This window comes from Leiobunum rupestre, chromosome 11 (genome assembly GCF_980474605.1).
Source record: "Leiobunum rupestre chromosome 11, qqLeiRupe1.1.hap1, whole genome shotgun sequence".
Classification (NCBI taxonomy): domain Eukaryota; kingdom Metazoa; phylum Arthropoda; class Arachnida; order Opiliones; family Sclerosomatidae; genus Leiobunum; species Leiobunum rupestre.
Genome location: NC_143394.1, coordinates 45,530,999 through 45,545,129, shown reverse-complemented (window position 1 = coordinate 45,545,129; position 14,131 = coordinate 45,530,999). Strand labels below are relative to the sequence as shown.

Here is a 14,131-nt window from a genome sequence, read left to right as displayed (position 1 = left end):
ACCAATTTAGAGCTAAAACTTTGACGTTACTAAAGTTGATAATGGTGTTGAGGAAATTCAAAAAATTCCCCCCCAAAAAAACCTCGCGCGTAACAAGCGAGAAGCGATTCTTAACGTGTAAAAAAGGCACGGGGGCAAATTGGGTCCACTTTAAAAAGGAGCGGCCTAATCTTTTTCGCTCGGCGCTTGTTAGCGAGTTCTTCAAAAGAAAGAAGTTTACGACAGCGGCCCAAAAAGGGGGACCCGCGGAGAGAGTGAGAACTAATATTTCGACGTGTAGTCCGCCGCCACACACGCGTCCCCGACGGAAAGGCGCCGATTCTGGGGTCCCCGCCGTCCCGCGCCCCTCCCCCGCCTAGTTAAATTAACGCGACGAACACCAGTGCCATCTCTCGGAATATATTTCGTGGCTATTATTTTTATGATTTTTTTCGAGGGTATGTGATATAATTTAGCGGAGTGGGACCTTCTCAGTCTTTTTGCAACTCCGAACATTTTGCGACCATCCTCCCTTAAGTATTCATTATACATCGTTAAACATGCAGACGCGATTCTCAGAATCAGAAACGATTAATGTAAATTGTCCGATTCCGTCGGCGCAAGATGCTTTCCACTTTCTGCCTCCTCTCCATACATAAAAATGGCTTCGTGTTTATTTACAATTATTTCTTTTATGTAAGCTCCTTCTTTTGGGCTCAAGATGCGATTTTAAAAATACAGGGTTACCACACGTCAGGGAATTTAAAAATGGTTAAAAAAAGTCAGGGAAATGTCAGGGAATTATATGAATTTGTTAGGGAAAAATGGGCCAAACAAGTCAGGGAATTCAGTTTAATCTTGACACTTTTTTTTATTCTAGATCTATGGCAAATTTGTTATTTAGATCCTTGAAAGTGGATTTAACAATGACTTAGCCCTACATCACATTTGTATTTAAATAGAAAAATTCAATAAACTTGAACTTGGAACTTGAACTTGAACTTAATTTATTAACTTCTGACAAATTTAAAAGTTCAAAACTGTTTAATTTTGGGCCTTAAAAAGTCAAGAGAAAGTAACGTAAATGGTCAGGGAAAACAAGGAATAGTTAGGGAATTTGAATCTGAGAATATTGTGAATATATAATTATATTCTGTAATACGGGATATTTTAAATGATTTATAAGAGAAGGGTTGATTACTTCTTGTAATCCTTTACGTAACTAATTATACAGGGTGTTTCGAAAGGTTATACAAAAATGTTTAGGAGTTGTATGGGGTGATTTAAGAAGTATGCCTTGTTTTCACCCATTTTTCTACGATGAGTGAAAAGAGCGCCAGAGAGCTTCAAAGTGTGGCCTACTAGCCCCTGGAAGTAGGCTGCAACAAACGCACAACTAAGCAGCCTAATGTAGTGCTGGGATGTGTGTAGAGCCTTAACTCTTTTTGTAAATAATTTTGTAAATATGTTATTGTATTATATATATATACTGCTTCTGGTTAGTCTGGTTACCTTATGACTTTAAGTGATGAACTATTATGTTTTTATTACTTCGCTTTAAAAATTGTAAATTCCTGCGAATCCATTGTATAATGGTTTCCTCCGTGATATAAAACGGATTTGTACGCCAAAAGGAAAATAAATATAGATAGATAGCAGCAGGGACTTTAAATACTGTTTAAGTTCACTTTTTTACGATGGTTACCTCGATTTGTTTACAAAGTCCTTTTTTACCTATCACACGAACCCAAACCTTAATGTTCGCGTTTCCCTGCTGCTTGGTTTTGCGCTGGCTGCAGCCTACTTCCAGGGGCTAGTAGGCCACACTTTGAAGCTCTCTGGCGCTCTTTCAACTCATCGTAGGAAAATGGGACAAAAACAGGCATATTTCTCAAATCACCCCCTACAACTCCTTCAAATTTTGCAATAACCATTTCAAACACCCGGTATATTGGCATTACCAAAGGATGTTATATTATGGCCAAGATAACTTACATTCAAACCAACAATAGGGACTGGGCAGCATGACGTCACGCCGTACCTTTGGCTATAGCCGCCATGCTGGTAATCTTTTTTTTCCAATTAGAAAAAACAATGGGTGACGTATTATATACGTCATGCTGCCAAGTCCCTATATCCGTCAATGTTACGCAATTTCCCCCCATATTTTCGGAAAACATTAATACACTTTAATCTTAAATTACTAAATAAAAAAAAGTTTAATACAAGTAATCTATTTTGCCTATGCGAAAAAAACTACACTTTAATCTTAAATTACTAAATAAAAAAAGTTTAATACAAGTAATCTATTTTGCCTATGCGAAAAAAACTACACTTTAATCTTAAATTACTAAATAAAAAAAAGTTTAATACAAGTAATCTATTTTGCCTATGCGAAAAAAACTACACTTCAATTTTAGTCAAACAAAGAAGAGTCTTATTATTAAAATTCAAAGAATGAACCTTTTATACGATTTTTGTACAAAATAAAATATCTTAGAGGTGTCTACTTAAACATTTCAAAAAGCATGTATTGCTAAAAATATTATCACGTCAGTACTTAGGACAGAAAAACACCAAAGATTATTTCGGGTGTACTAGTCGCTCAGCCAATAAACTATTACTAATAGGGAACTAACACTCCGTAGCTTTGTCTGTGGCCGCCATGTTGGGTAGAATTGTTTTTCAATAGGCGATAGCATAAATTGTTTTGGTCGTACCTAACTTTTTAAAATATTAAAAATTCGTCTTAACACTGCCAACTTCTATAACGCGCTTTCGCGATCGGGGTTGGCCGTGGTCAAAACATAGGGGCTGCTTCACTAAACCTAGGTTAAAAACGTGTTCTATTCTAAGTCTTTCATTTTTTTACAATTTTCTAGTGACAGACTTAACATCACTATCACAATAATAATACTAACGTCCAAGCCGTCGTTAAATTAAGTTTAACAAATTAATCTTTTTTCTATTGAAAAAGTATAAAACTTTAAAAATATACCTTACACCAAAATTTTAAGTATGACTTTCTTTAAAAGTTAAACTTTTAAAGATTTATTTCATGAAGCTAGAAGTCACTGTTCAACGGTAAACTTTAAAGCAATTTTATAACCACGTGACTATTTGTAAAGGCTTTAACCGTTTGATGGCGCTCAAATGTTTCCCGAAAGAAATTTTACCCAGTATATACCTTGCAATTTATAGAGGTCGGGGATGGCTAACTTTTATTCAATAGATAAAGCTCTCAAAATTATTCGTAAAACGTTTTAATCAAATAATTTATATTTCTGTATTATCCGATTAATTTTTTTATAAAATTGTAAAATTAATCGGAAAAACGACGTTTTTTTTCGATAAAAAGCTCAAATTTTACGAATAATACATGTTTTTTAATCATTTTCCGAAATATTATATTTCTTTGTTTACATTTTTTCCCGAAAAAATTAATTTAAACATGGATAATGATTAACCGTCCCCGACCTCTAGCAATTTATGCCATCGCCTATAGGAAAAAGCATGGGTGACGTCGTGTGACGTAGAACTGTTAGCTCCCTAAATAATCTTATAAATCCAGTATTCAATTAAAAAAATCCTAAATTATTCGTTGTATAATTTGAAAAACGCTCAACCGATATGTACATTTGGTAATTACAATTTATTTCGTTTTTGATTGCAGATAACTCAACTGAAAATCGACCACAATCCGTTTGCCAAGGGTTTCCGAGACACAGGGGCCGGAAGGCGAGAAAAGAAGTAAGTTTATATTACGATCATTTGCGTATAAACCCGCCCTCTACCGCGATATAAATATAACCGCCCCAAAACACCGAAACGACAAATATATCGCGCAATTAGTAAATTTAGTCGCCAACATAGTTGATATCGCCAATCCGTGTAGGGACATTTATCTTAAGCTCGTCGTTAATTTTCAAAATTTCATTACTTTAAAACTCATCGCGTATGTATACGACGTTTAGCTCGCTCTCAAAACCCTCCCAATATAGACGAAAACAACCGTAAGCGCTCCCCCCGGCGGCCAAATTGCGAGATATTACCCTCCCGTTAAACCTTATTAAAATTTCGAAAGCAACTTCATTTTGGCAGTCGCGATTTAAGAATTGATGTACAAACTTTACCGGCTTGACGCTTTTCGATACCACTACCCACTGACTAAAGGGAATTATGTGACGGTGACAAAAGAAGTTATCTCCGATATGGGTAGAAATTTTTGGGGACGAAATAGAAGGCCCCTCCCAAAATGTCGTATTTCGCTAATCTAGTAAATTCGTTGGATGAATTGGAAATTATTTTAATCACGACGTAGTTGCGGGTCACTCGGTGATTTTAAAAATCGCGCCACGTGGAACAGAGACGTGGCTATTTCGGCGCCAAAAGTGTGTCTCATTTCCCCAAAAATGAGGTAATAATAGTGAAACTAGAAACAGGGACCCAGTTAAGGCGTAATTAAGGCAGCGACGTCTCCATCCACTTTTTGGGGTCTAGTACCCCCCGAAGTCATACCTTAGGCTAGTCACGTGTCGGGTGCAACGCCTAAGGCCCCAAAATTGTCCCAGCTATTGAATTTTGGGCGGAAACTAAGCTAGAATTGCTTTTAAAAAAATATAACATTTTTCGGAGGGTGAACTATCATTTAGATGGGTTTATATTTATACGATATATCGTATAGACAGCTTTCGAGTTACGTCATCATCTCTATACTGGAAAGGTAGCGTTTTCCCCTTTAACCCCCATCACGCGCCGCCTATTAACCGTGGCCGCCATCTTGGAGAAATTTCTCGGGAAACCTTCATTTTAATTTTTTTTTCAGCGGCGCTTTTAGAGCAAATTAACAAAAGCTTATTTGGGAAAAAGGTGCAAAAGAATTTAATGACTTGGGTGCCATTCATTATTGTTGTTATTATCAGCACTTAGCTCGAAATGTATTTTTTATTTTCTGCCAAAATGCTTTATTGGTTTGCGCTCTCGTTATAGTGTTAATGGTCAAATTGACGTAGCCCCTGCTTAATTTCTAAATGATCTCCTGGGCTTAAACAGCTTATGAGAGGTCTGTTTTTTTTTTAAACTATACAGACTAAAAGGTCAGCGCTTTTTAGTTTTTTATTACGATGAAAGAGACTAAAAAAAATAATACGTGTTTGTTTTATTTATAAGTCGGCTTAACGACACAGAGTTTTTGCGATAGAAATGCTAATAACACTGAAAATATCTTAGAAAAATAAAAGTTAAGAGAAGCACTTTGTGTAAAACTAAAGGAAAAGAGACTTAAAACGGTTTTAAAATTAACAATTTATTTATTTAAAAAAAAGTCCTACGTTCCTCCTTCTTCAGGGATTTTTACAAGTCTGACAGTATAATGGTAAAACTTTGGGACGAAAAAACATTTATGCGCTTTATATAGAACAGTAGCCACTATATGTTTTTTCGTCCCAAAGTTTTACCATTATACTGTCAGACTTGTAAAAATCCCTGAAGAAGAAGGAATAGTTCCTCCGAAACGTAGGATTTTTTAAATAAATAAATTGTGAATTTTAATTTTTTAAAACCGTTTTAAGTCTCGTTTTATTTAGAAAAATAAAATAAAAGTTTGTTAAAAAATTAATCTCAATGAGCAGCAATTGAAAAAAAAGGATATAATTTATTAAAAATAATAGCCTAGTCTAGTCGTGGAAAAAATATAAAAATATATACTTAGGAAAAAGAATAGAGGATGAGCTGTTACAAACGCGGGCTCCATTCTCTGGCGTATTTCGAGGAATGGAAAATAGCAGTCTAAAAAGGTGTTATTACACTCGCAGGGAGAGCGAGATGAGTAAAACGGCAAAGGTCAGAGCACGCATGCGAGTGCAAAAAGGCTTCGATAAAGCGGACCACACGATTTTTCGAAGCTGTTCATTTTAGTCCAATTTAGTCTTACGGGGGGCTTCGTATCCCCTTTCATTAGCTTCCCCCTCTAATACCAGCCGTGCCTCATCTCAGCCAGCTACGAGTGTCGGGGAAAAAGCGCGGGATTACCTAGAGGCAGAGGCAGGTAGCCTCTCTCGGTCGGGGGGCCTCCGAACCCCTCCGCGAGGTTTGCGTGCTTGGGAACCATTTTCGTGGCGAGTTTTCTACCTGAACTATAACATAGCCACCCATTTCTGAGGTTGCGATTGGTTGATAAGGCCTAAGTACATGGGCGGGATTTGTTGAGGGGATTTCGTATAGGTGGGCCTCGTACGCCCACAGCCATCTCTAGTCAAGGTGGACCTGCCTGAATCGCGCGTTTTTCTATGTGCAGGTATGCCCGCCAAATTGAACGTGGATCTTTTAGAGATTTATTTTTATCTATTAAAGTTCTTCCCGAATTTAAAGACTATAGTAAGTAGAGGTGGATACGACCAACCGGATTCTGGCCAAAACTTTATTTTTAGGTATTTTATAGTGGTGTTTCTGGTTGATGTAATATATGTTATTAATCCATAAACAAAACACGATGGTTATTTTTGTTATTGCCGTAATGCTAATTATATAATTTTGGATCGCTGGGGTTTTTGAAAAATTTGCCTATTTAAGGTACTATTAAGTCATCGTACTTCGTTTAGATGTATTTGTCATTATAATATGGTGGATTATAGTCATTATATTATAAATAGTTAATTAATATTTTAAATTTCACTCCCAAATGTTTAAAAAAAAACACATTTTTTTAATGTTCAAAAATAATCTAAAAGTAAAATATATCTCTAAAATAAAATCCCCGAAAGTTGGACAACAATTATTTAAAAAATTTCTCCACATTTTAATTTTACGTGAAATTTCATTCAAATGATGAAAGAACAATTTGAGCCGTTAGTGTAATTTTACCACATTTTGGATATTACTTTCCAATATCTAAAAGTGTTATTTTTTCTAAATGTTGATTAGAATTGGTCTTTTTTTTACGAAAAAATTCTGATATTTTAACTTTCGACATTACCTTAAAAATTTAAACTAGAATAAAGTATACCTTATATGAATATGGTTGATTTAATTTGATTAACAAATATACCAAAGTTTTGGCTTATTCGTATTCGACTTTCGTCGATTTTTTTATATTTGATCCAATTACAGAACGTAAAATTCAAATTTGATCAAGACTTGATTCTAGCTGGACCTAAACATTTATTTTCTTCCATTTATTTTGTTCCGGTAATACGTTTTACCAGATTACCTATAACGAATGTCCCATTTGCCAACCCAATCTGAAAATGTGAATTTTAAGGGTTGCTTTCCAACCGTTTCGGTATAGAGTTAATTGAAAGCGACGGAGATTGGGGGGAATTTGAAGCCAATAAAAGAGAGGGAAAGAATACCTGGTTGTCGTATGCAAATTTAGTCCCGATATGGAGAGAGGGAGCTAGATCTTCGGAAATAAGGAACTTCATAAATAATTCATACATTTTGGGCTGTAAGCAAATAAAAAGGTTCCCCCGCTTACGTCTGCCGCTCGCTCTCATTCCAAATACAATAAAACAGTATATTATCCGCCAGATAAAAATGCTTTTTAATATAGCAATATATTATATATTAATTACTTTTGGGGCTTGTTTCGGTTTAAAAACTCGCGACTCGCTGCCATGCAGATTTTGGGCTCCTCTCCTATTATATAACGCGACGTCGAAGTTTGGCACAAATTCAAATTGACAGTAGTTACTAGTGTTGTCAGAATCATGGCATTGAGATTTCAGATCGGGTTACAAATATGATTGATAATTGGCCGTATTTTTTCTGAATCGAAGGAATTAGAAACTTAAATCGAAATGCAAGTTTTTTATTCTCGGTAAAAAAGTCGAAAATAATTTTTACGTGACTAAAAATCATAATGGAAAGTGAATTATGAGAAAATAAGACTTAAATATATTAAAAGATAATAACAAAATGTGAACTTTGTGTCTACGCTTCGAGAAAACATAATGAAAAGCAAATTATGGAAAAATACTAAATTGCTTCTATATATTAAATAATTAATAACAAAAAGTGAAATTTTTTACTTCCCATCTCGGAATCATTATAAAAGCCAAATTATGGAGAAACATAAATTTCTTAAATATATTAAGTGAAGACCATATTTTGAATGAACAAATTCATAATAAGACTTAAAAACGGATTATATTCACAAAATAATAATATATGCTATATGGAATTTAAACTTACTCCTAATTATGGATTTAAAATTTTTTAATTTCTGTTCACAATGAATTATTTATGCTCTAAAAAACGACACAGAAAATGAACAGTAATTGTAATTGTAATTCGCAATTGGAACTATAATCGAAACAATTTTGACATGCCTTTTGAATTGATAAAAACCTGCGTTCCAAACTGTTATTTAACAGGTGGTAAAACTCATTGGTAAATAATGGTAAAAAACATTATGGTATAAATACAATAAGTAGAATTGTAGAAAATAGTAAATAATAAATTTAAATCTACTATTTTGAAATAAATTTGTTTTCGTGTTTTCCAAACCCTTAATTTAATTATTATTTACAGAAATTTACCGTCATTTACAATTATTACGTCCGTTTTTTCGAGAAAAGTGATATTTTTGCAATACGGATAAAATCCGACAACTTTGATTCAGACCCACACTCTAATTAAATACAGGTGTAGCGGTATTGAAGCGAATGACAAACACTATCTCTACATATATATGTTTGTTTACTTAATTGCCAAGTTAGATGATTATTATAACGGCGATATTCTGGCGGCGTGTCACGATGACGTTGGTCGATTTGGAAACGAAATCTAAACAGTATTTATATGTTTCTCGTAATTAATTCCGTTGTAGGCGCCAAGCGATGCTAATGAACCAAGGAGGACAAGCCAACTCGGCGCATCAGGGACACCACAGGCCGGGCTCCAAGTCGATGCACGCCGATGCCAATAAAATCCACGAACTGGACGTGGCGGACGACTCTAGCGACGACGACGAAAGGGTGGACGTGGGAGGAGCCGCCGATCTCTGCCCGGCCTTGACCGCCGGCGACCAAGAAGGTGAGTTCGCACTATACGCCCGTTTCTAAGCATCCGTTAATAGCGCTAAGAACAATAATATACAGCTAGTTTGACAGAGCGTGACCAAAACCATCATTTTGACAATGAATCGAAATTGAGTGAACTCGCGTTTCATTTTAGCCTACCAGCGCCTGTAGAAGTGTACAAACCGCGGTGTTTAGCCGTACCGTAACGATGCGAACTACCAGGGGATTTACAATATTTGGTGTTTGTTGAAGATCTTTAATGGTTGTTATAAAAACGGCGCTGTGGCGTGACAAATTCTATTAAGATTTGTCTTTTAGTTCGTTTAGCGCTTATTTATTTCGAATCCGGGGACAATTTTAGTTTAGACGCGAAGCTAGCTTTAATATAGTTTACGAAATGTAATGGTTTTTAACTTTTTAACCGCGTTACTTTCAATCAAATCTTCGTTTACAATTAAGGAAATACGCGTCACGTATTTAAACACCTTTTAACTCTAATTTGCCACGAAACGTAATCATTATACCCAATTTTTAGTAGATTATAAATGAAAATTGTAGTAAGGAAGGAAACTACGAATTGAAATAGGCCAGACGCGTATTAATAAAGGCGGGAAGGCGAAGTTGAACACGTAGAATAAAATAAGTTTACGTTAAAGGTTCCGATATTTCATTTCGTATGACAGTTCCTCGAGCAGGAGGAGAGCGAAAAATTAACGGGGACTCTGAGCATCACTTCGGCGACAAATCCTCGTTGAAGGACGACGACGACATGAGCGAGGAGGAGCGGCGGGCCCTGATGATCAACAACGACCGCTACCGGGCCATGATGGACGACCTGAAGATGTTCCCGGGCCTACCGGGCCACAATCACCCGGCCAACCTGTTCCCTTACTTCTACCCGCAAGCGTTCTACCCGGGAGGCGGCGGAGGCTCGCCTTTCTTCAACCCGATGGCGATGGCCGCGGCGGCCGGATCGCCCCAGCTTCCGATCTCGCCTTTCTTCGCGTCTCCGTTCGGCGCCGCCTTGCAGCCCGCCACCTCCTCTTCCGCGGCGGGTGGCGGCCCTCCGATCGGGGGTGGCCTTCCGACCATCAACCCGGGACTGTTCTTCAACGCGCAGCTGACGTTGGCGGCCGGCCTCGGATACCGCCACCTGAACACTCGCGCCATGCAAGCCGCCTTCCAAGGCGACCCGCAGTTGTCGGCCTTCGCCAAAAAGCATCGCTTCTCTCCGTACAATCTTCCCCGCGGTACCGGGCCGGAAGCGGCCACGCTCTTCGGAGTCGCCGCCCCGGTACCGTCGCCTCCCCCCGCCACTCTGCCGGCGCCCTCTCGCGGCAGCGCGGTGTCGCCGGAACTCAGTCGGGACGGGTCGGCGTTGTCGCGAACCTCTTCCACGGCCGGTTCGCCGACCGCCGTGGTCTCCAGCGAACTCAGAAGCATCGAGAACATGGTGAACGGCTTGGAGCGGCGAAAGGAGACCGCCATGACGTCGATCCACGTTCCCATACCTACTATACCCATCCAGGCCGCTTCGGCCATTCAAACTTTACCGCCTCCCACGATATCGCCAGTCAGGCCCACGCCAGTGCAAGTCGAATAACGATTGGACCCGGACATGGTCGCGTATTTATATTTAATTCCTCTTAATTTAATCGTCTATGTAATATAAAATAAAAACCCTCAACTTGGCCCCCAACCTCCCTTTTTCGTTCTACAAAAGAACTATCGCCCAATAGACCATATAAGCGAAAGAAAACATATGGACTAGACACTCGTACGCGTTTTCCGTATCCTCGTTTATGTGTCCGTGTAGAATTCAAACTACGAAGCTATCCAATCAAAAGAAACACTCAAGTCATCGAAATATTATCAGCATTTCGCGAGGGTGCCCTAATTGGTAAGTTTCGTTCACGATTTCGTCTCGAATATTACCCTGTAATTCCTCAGTTAGTTAGGCCCTAATACATAATAGAAATCTTAATTTTTATCTCTAAGAGACTTGTTATCTACTTCAGGTGTTAAATATAAGCAAATTTTTACTTTCAATTCTGGAAATCTGATTAATATATTATATTATATTTTTATGTTATATTTATTTTTGAAATATAAGCAAATTTGCTTTCAATTCTGGTAACCTGATTTATTATATATTATATTGTAATATATATTATATATTTTTTAAATTAACGGTATAAATTTTGCTTTAATCAGTTTGTTTAATTTAATTTTAAAAGTATAAATTAAACACGTATCTTAAATTCGTCCGGGATTCAGTTGCATAATATATTAGCTAAATTTATTCATAAAAAGGTTTTTTGGAGAAACACAGTTTTAATTTATTAAGGTACGGAAATTTAAAATTTATCGCGTTATTTTAAATTAATTACTTAAGGGTAATATTCCTAATAAAGAACAAATTAAGCTAGATAATTTTAATAATTAACATATTTATTTTGTTTCGTTCCACAGATGCTCTCGATAAACTTCATTCTAGTCAAATTTTCACGGGTTCCTTTCCACTCAAATTTTCGTGTAAATAAATAAAATTTTCGACTTTAAATAATTCTGTATTACGATTGTGTTTTTATTTTGTCTCTGAAAAAAAAACGACTGTTTAAACATTTCGCGTTTCTTCAAACGCAAGAAGTACCGATTGTTTTTCGAGATAGGATAAGGGCGAAGCCTTACAATAATTCCCTCAATGGCCAGACGGATTAAAAGAGGTTCGAAATCCTTGGAAGCCGCGGATCGACGCTTAATCCAGTTTGCGGGGAAAAGATTTAGATTTAATCCGAACGGCGTTGTTGAGATTGTTATCATATGTAGAGATTATTAGCTTCTGTAGATCTAATAAATATATAGAAACCTCAGCAATACAAGATATAAACGCAATTTTAATGATTGTTCATTAAAGTGAATGAAACAACAACACTTGAGACGAAAAATCTCTTCATTTGTACATTTTTTCATTTTCACAAGTGAATAGTAATAATAATTATACTATTATTGATTATAAAGTGTAATTAAAAAAATGAAATTTTTGAACAATGTGGCTTGTTTTAAATTTTATTTCGATACACCTAATTAGTATTTATTGCGCTGTAGTGAATCCTAAATGGAAAATATGCTAATATTCTTTAAAAAATGGCTATTTGTCTTTTCTATATATTAAATGGGCATAAACGTAATGTCATGATCTTCTAAATGGTAAATGGAAATCTACATAGTAAATGAGGATCTAAATTCGCGGACTTATGGACGATCTTCGAAATATTAATTTGCCTTATAGACGATCTTCGAAATATTAATTTGCCTTATAGGCTATCTTTTAAATAGTAATTTGCTTTATAGACGATCTTCTAAATAGTAATTTGCCTTATAGACGATTTTCTAAATAGTAATTTTTACCTTATAGACGATCTACTAAATGAGGATAAAATCTGCCTTTTAGACGATCTTCTAAATGATAAATGAGGATAAAATCTGCCTTATAGACGATCTTCTAAATGATAAATGAGGATAAAATCTGCCTTATAGACGATCTTCTAAATGATAAATGAGGATAAAATCTGCCTTTTAGACGATTTTCGAAATTGTAAATGAAAGCCTAAAATGTGTTTTATAGACGATCTTCAAAATAGTAATTTGCCCTATAGACGATCTTCTAAATAGTAATTTGCCTTATAGACGATCTTCTAAATAGTATTTGCCTTATAGACGATCTTCTAAATAGTAATTTGCCATATAGACGATTTTGTAATTGATAAATGAGAATAAAATCTGCCTTTTAGACGATCTTCTATATGGTAAATGAAGGCCTAAAATGCGCTTTATAGACGATCTTCTAAATGGTAATCTGCCTTGTAAACGATCTCCTGATCTTGTAAATAGTAATATACCTTACTTAAGATCTTCTAAATAGTAATCTACCTTATTTAAGATCTTCTAAATAGTAATCTACCTTATTTAAGATCTTGTTAATAGTAATATACCTTACTTAAGATCTTCTAAATAGTAATATACCTTATTTAAGATCTTCTAAATAGTAATCTACCTTATTTAAGATCTTCTAAATAGTAATCTACCTTATTTAAGATCTTGTTAATAGTAATATACCTTACTTAAGATCTTCTAAATAGTAATATACCTTACTTAAGATCTTCTAAATAGTAATATACCTTACTTAAGATCTTCTAAATAGTAATCTACCTTATTTAAGATCTTCTAAATAGTAATCTACCTTATTTAAGATCTTGTTAATAGTAATATACCTTACTTAAGATCTTCTAAATAGTAATATACCTTACTTAAGATCTTGTTAATAGTAATATACCTTACTTAAGATCTTCTAAATAGTAATATACCTTACTTAAGATCTTCTAAATAGTAATCTACCTTATTTAAGATCTTCTAAATAGTAATCTACCTTATTTAAGATCTTGTTAATAGTAATATACCTTACTTAAGATCTTCTAAATAGTAATATACCTTACTTAAGATCTTCTAAATAGTAATATACCTTACTTAAGATCTTCTAAATAGTAATCTACCTTATTTAAGATCTTCTAAATAGTAATCTACCTTATTTAAGATCTTGTTAATAGTAATATACCTTACTTAAGATCTTCTAAATAGTAATATACCTTACTTAAGATCTTGTTAATAGTAATATACCTTACTTAAGATCTTCTAAATAGTAATATACCTTACTTAAGATCTTCTAAATAGTAATCTACCTTATTTAAGATCTTCTAAATAGTAATCTACCTTATTTAAGATCTTGTTAATAGTAATATACCTTACTTAAGATCTTCTAAATAGTAATATACCTTACTTAAGATCTTATAAATAGTAATCTACCTTATTTAAGATCTTCTAAATAGTAATCTACCTTATTTAAGATCTTGTTAATAGTAATATACCTTACTTAAGATCTTCTAAATAGTAATATACCTTACTTAAGATCTTCTAAATAGTAATATACCTTACTTAAGATCTTCTAAATAGTAATCTACCTTATTTAAGATCTTCTAAATAGTAATCTACCTTATTTAAGATCTTGTTAATAGTAATATACCTTACTTAAGATCTTCTAAATAGTAATATACCTTACTTAAGATCTTCTAAAT

The 14,131-nt window shown here is 35.1% G+C and overlaps 1 protein-coding gene across 5 annotated transcripts in view; it reads left to right on the top strand.

The window, feature by feature from the left end:
- Positions 1 to 11,933, top strand: part of LOC149922992 (uncharacterized) — a 41,950-nt gene extending 30,017 nt beyond the window's left edge. For 4 of the 5 annotated variants that reach the window (XM_090163278.1, XM_090163277.1, XM_090163280.1 and 1 more), the window contains exons 4-7: positions 3,653 to 3,729; positions 8,807 to 9,012; positions 9,656 to 10,899; positions 11,472 to 11,933. In XM_090163278.1, coding sequence (XP_090019404.1) covers positions 3,653 to 3,729; positions 8,807 to 9,012; positions 9,656 to 10,602 — 1,230 coding nt within the window. In that variant the 3' untranslated portion in view covers positions 10,603 to 10,899; positions 11,472 to 11,933. The remainder of the gene's footprint in view (positions 1 to 3,652; positions 3,730 to 8,806; positions 9,013 to 9,655; positions 10,900 to 11,471) is intronic. The other variant, XM_090163279.1, reaches the window with a different exon arrangement.
- Positions 11,934 to 14,131: the final 2,198 nt, after the last annotated feature.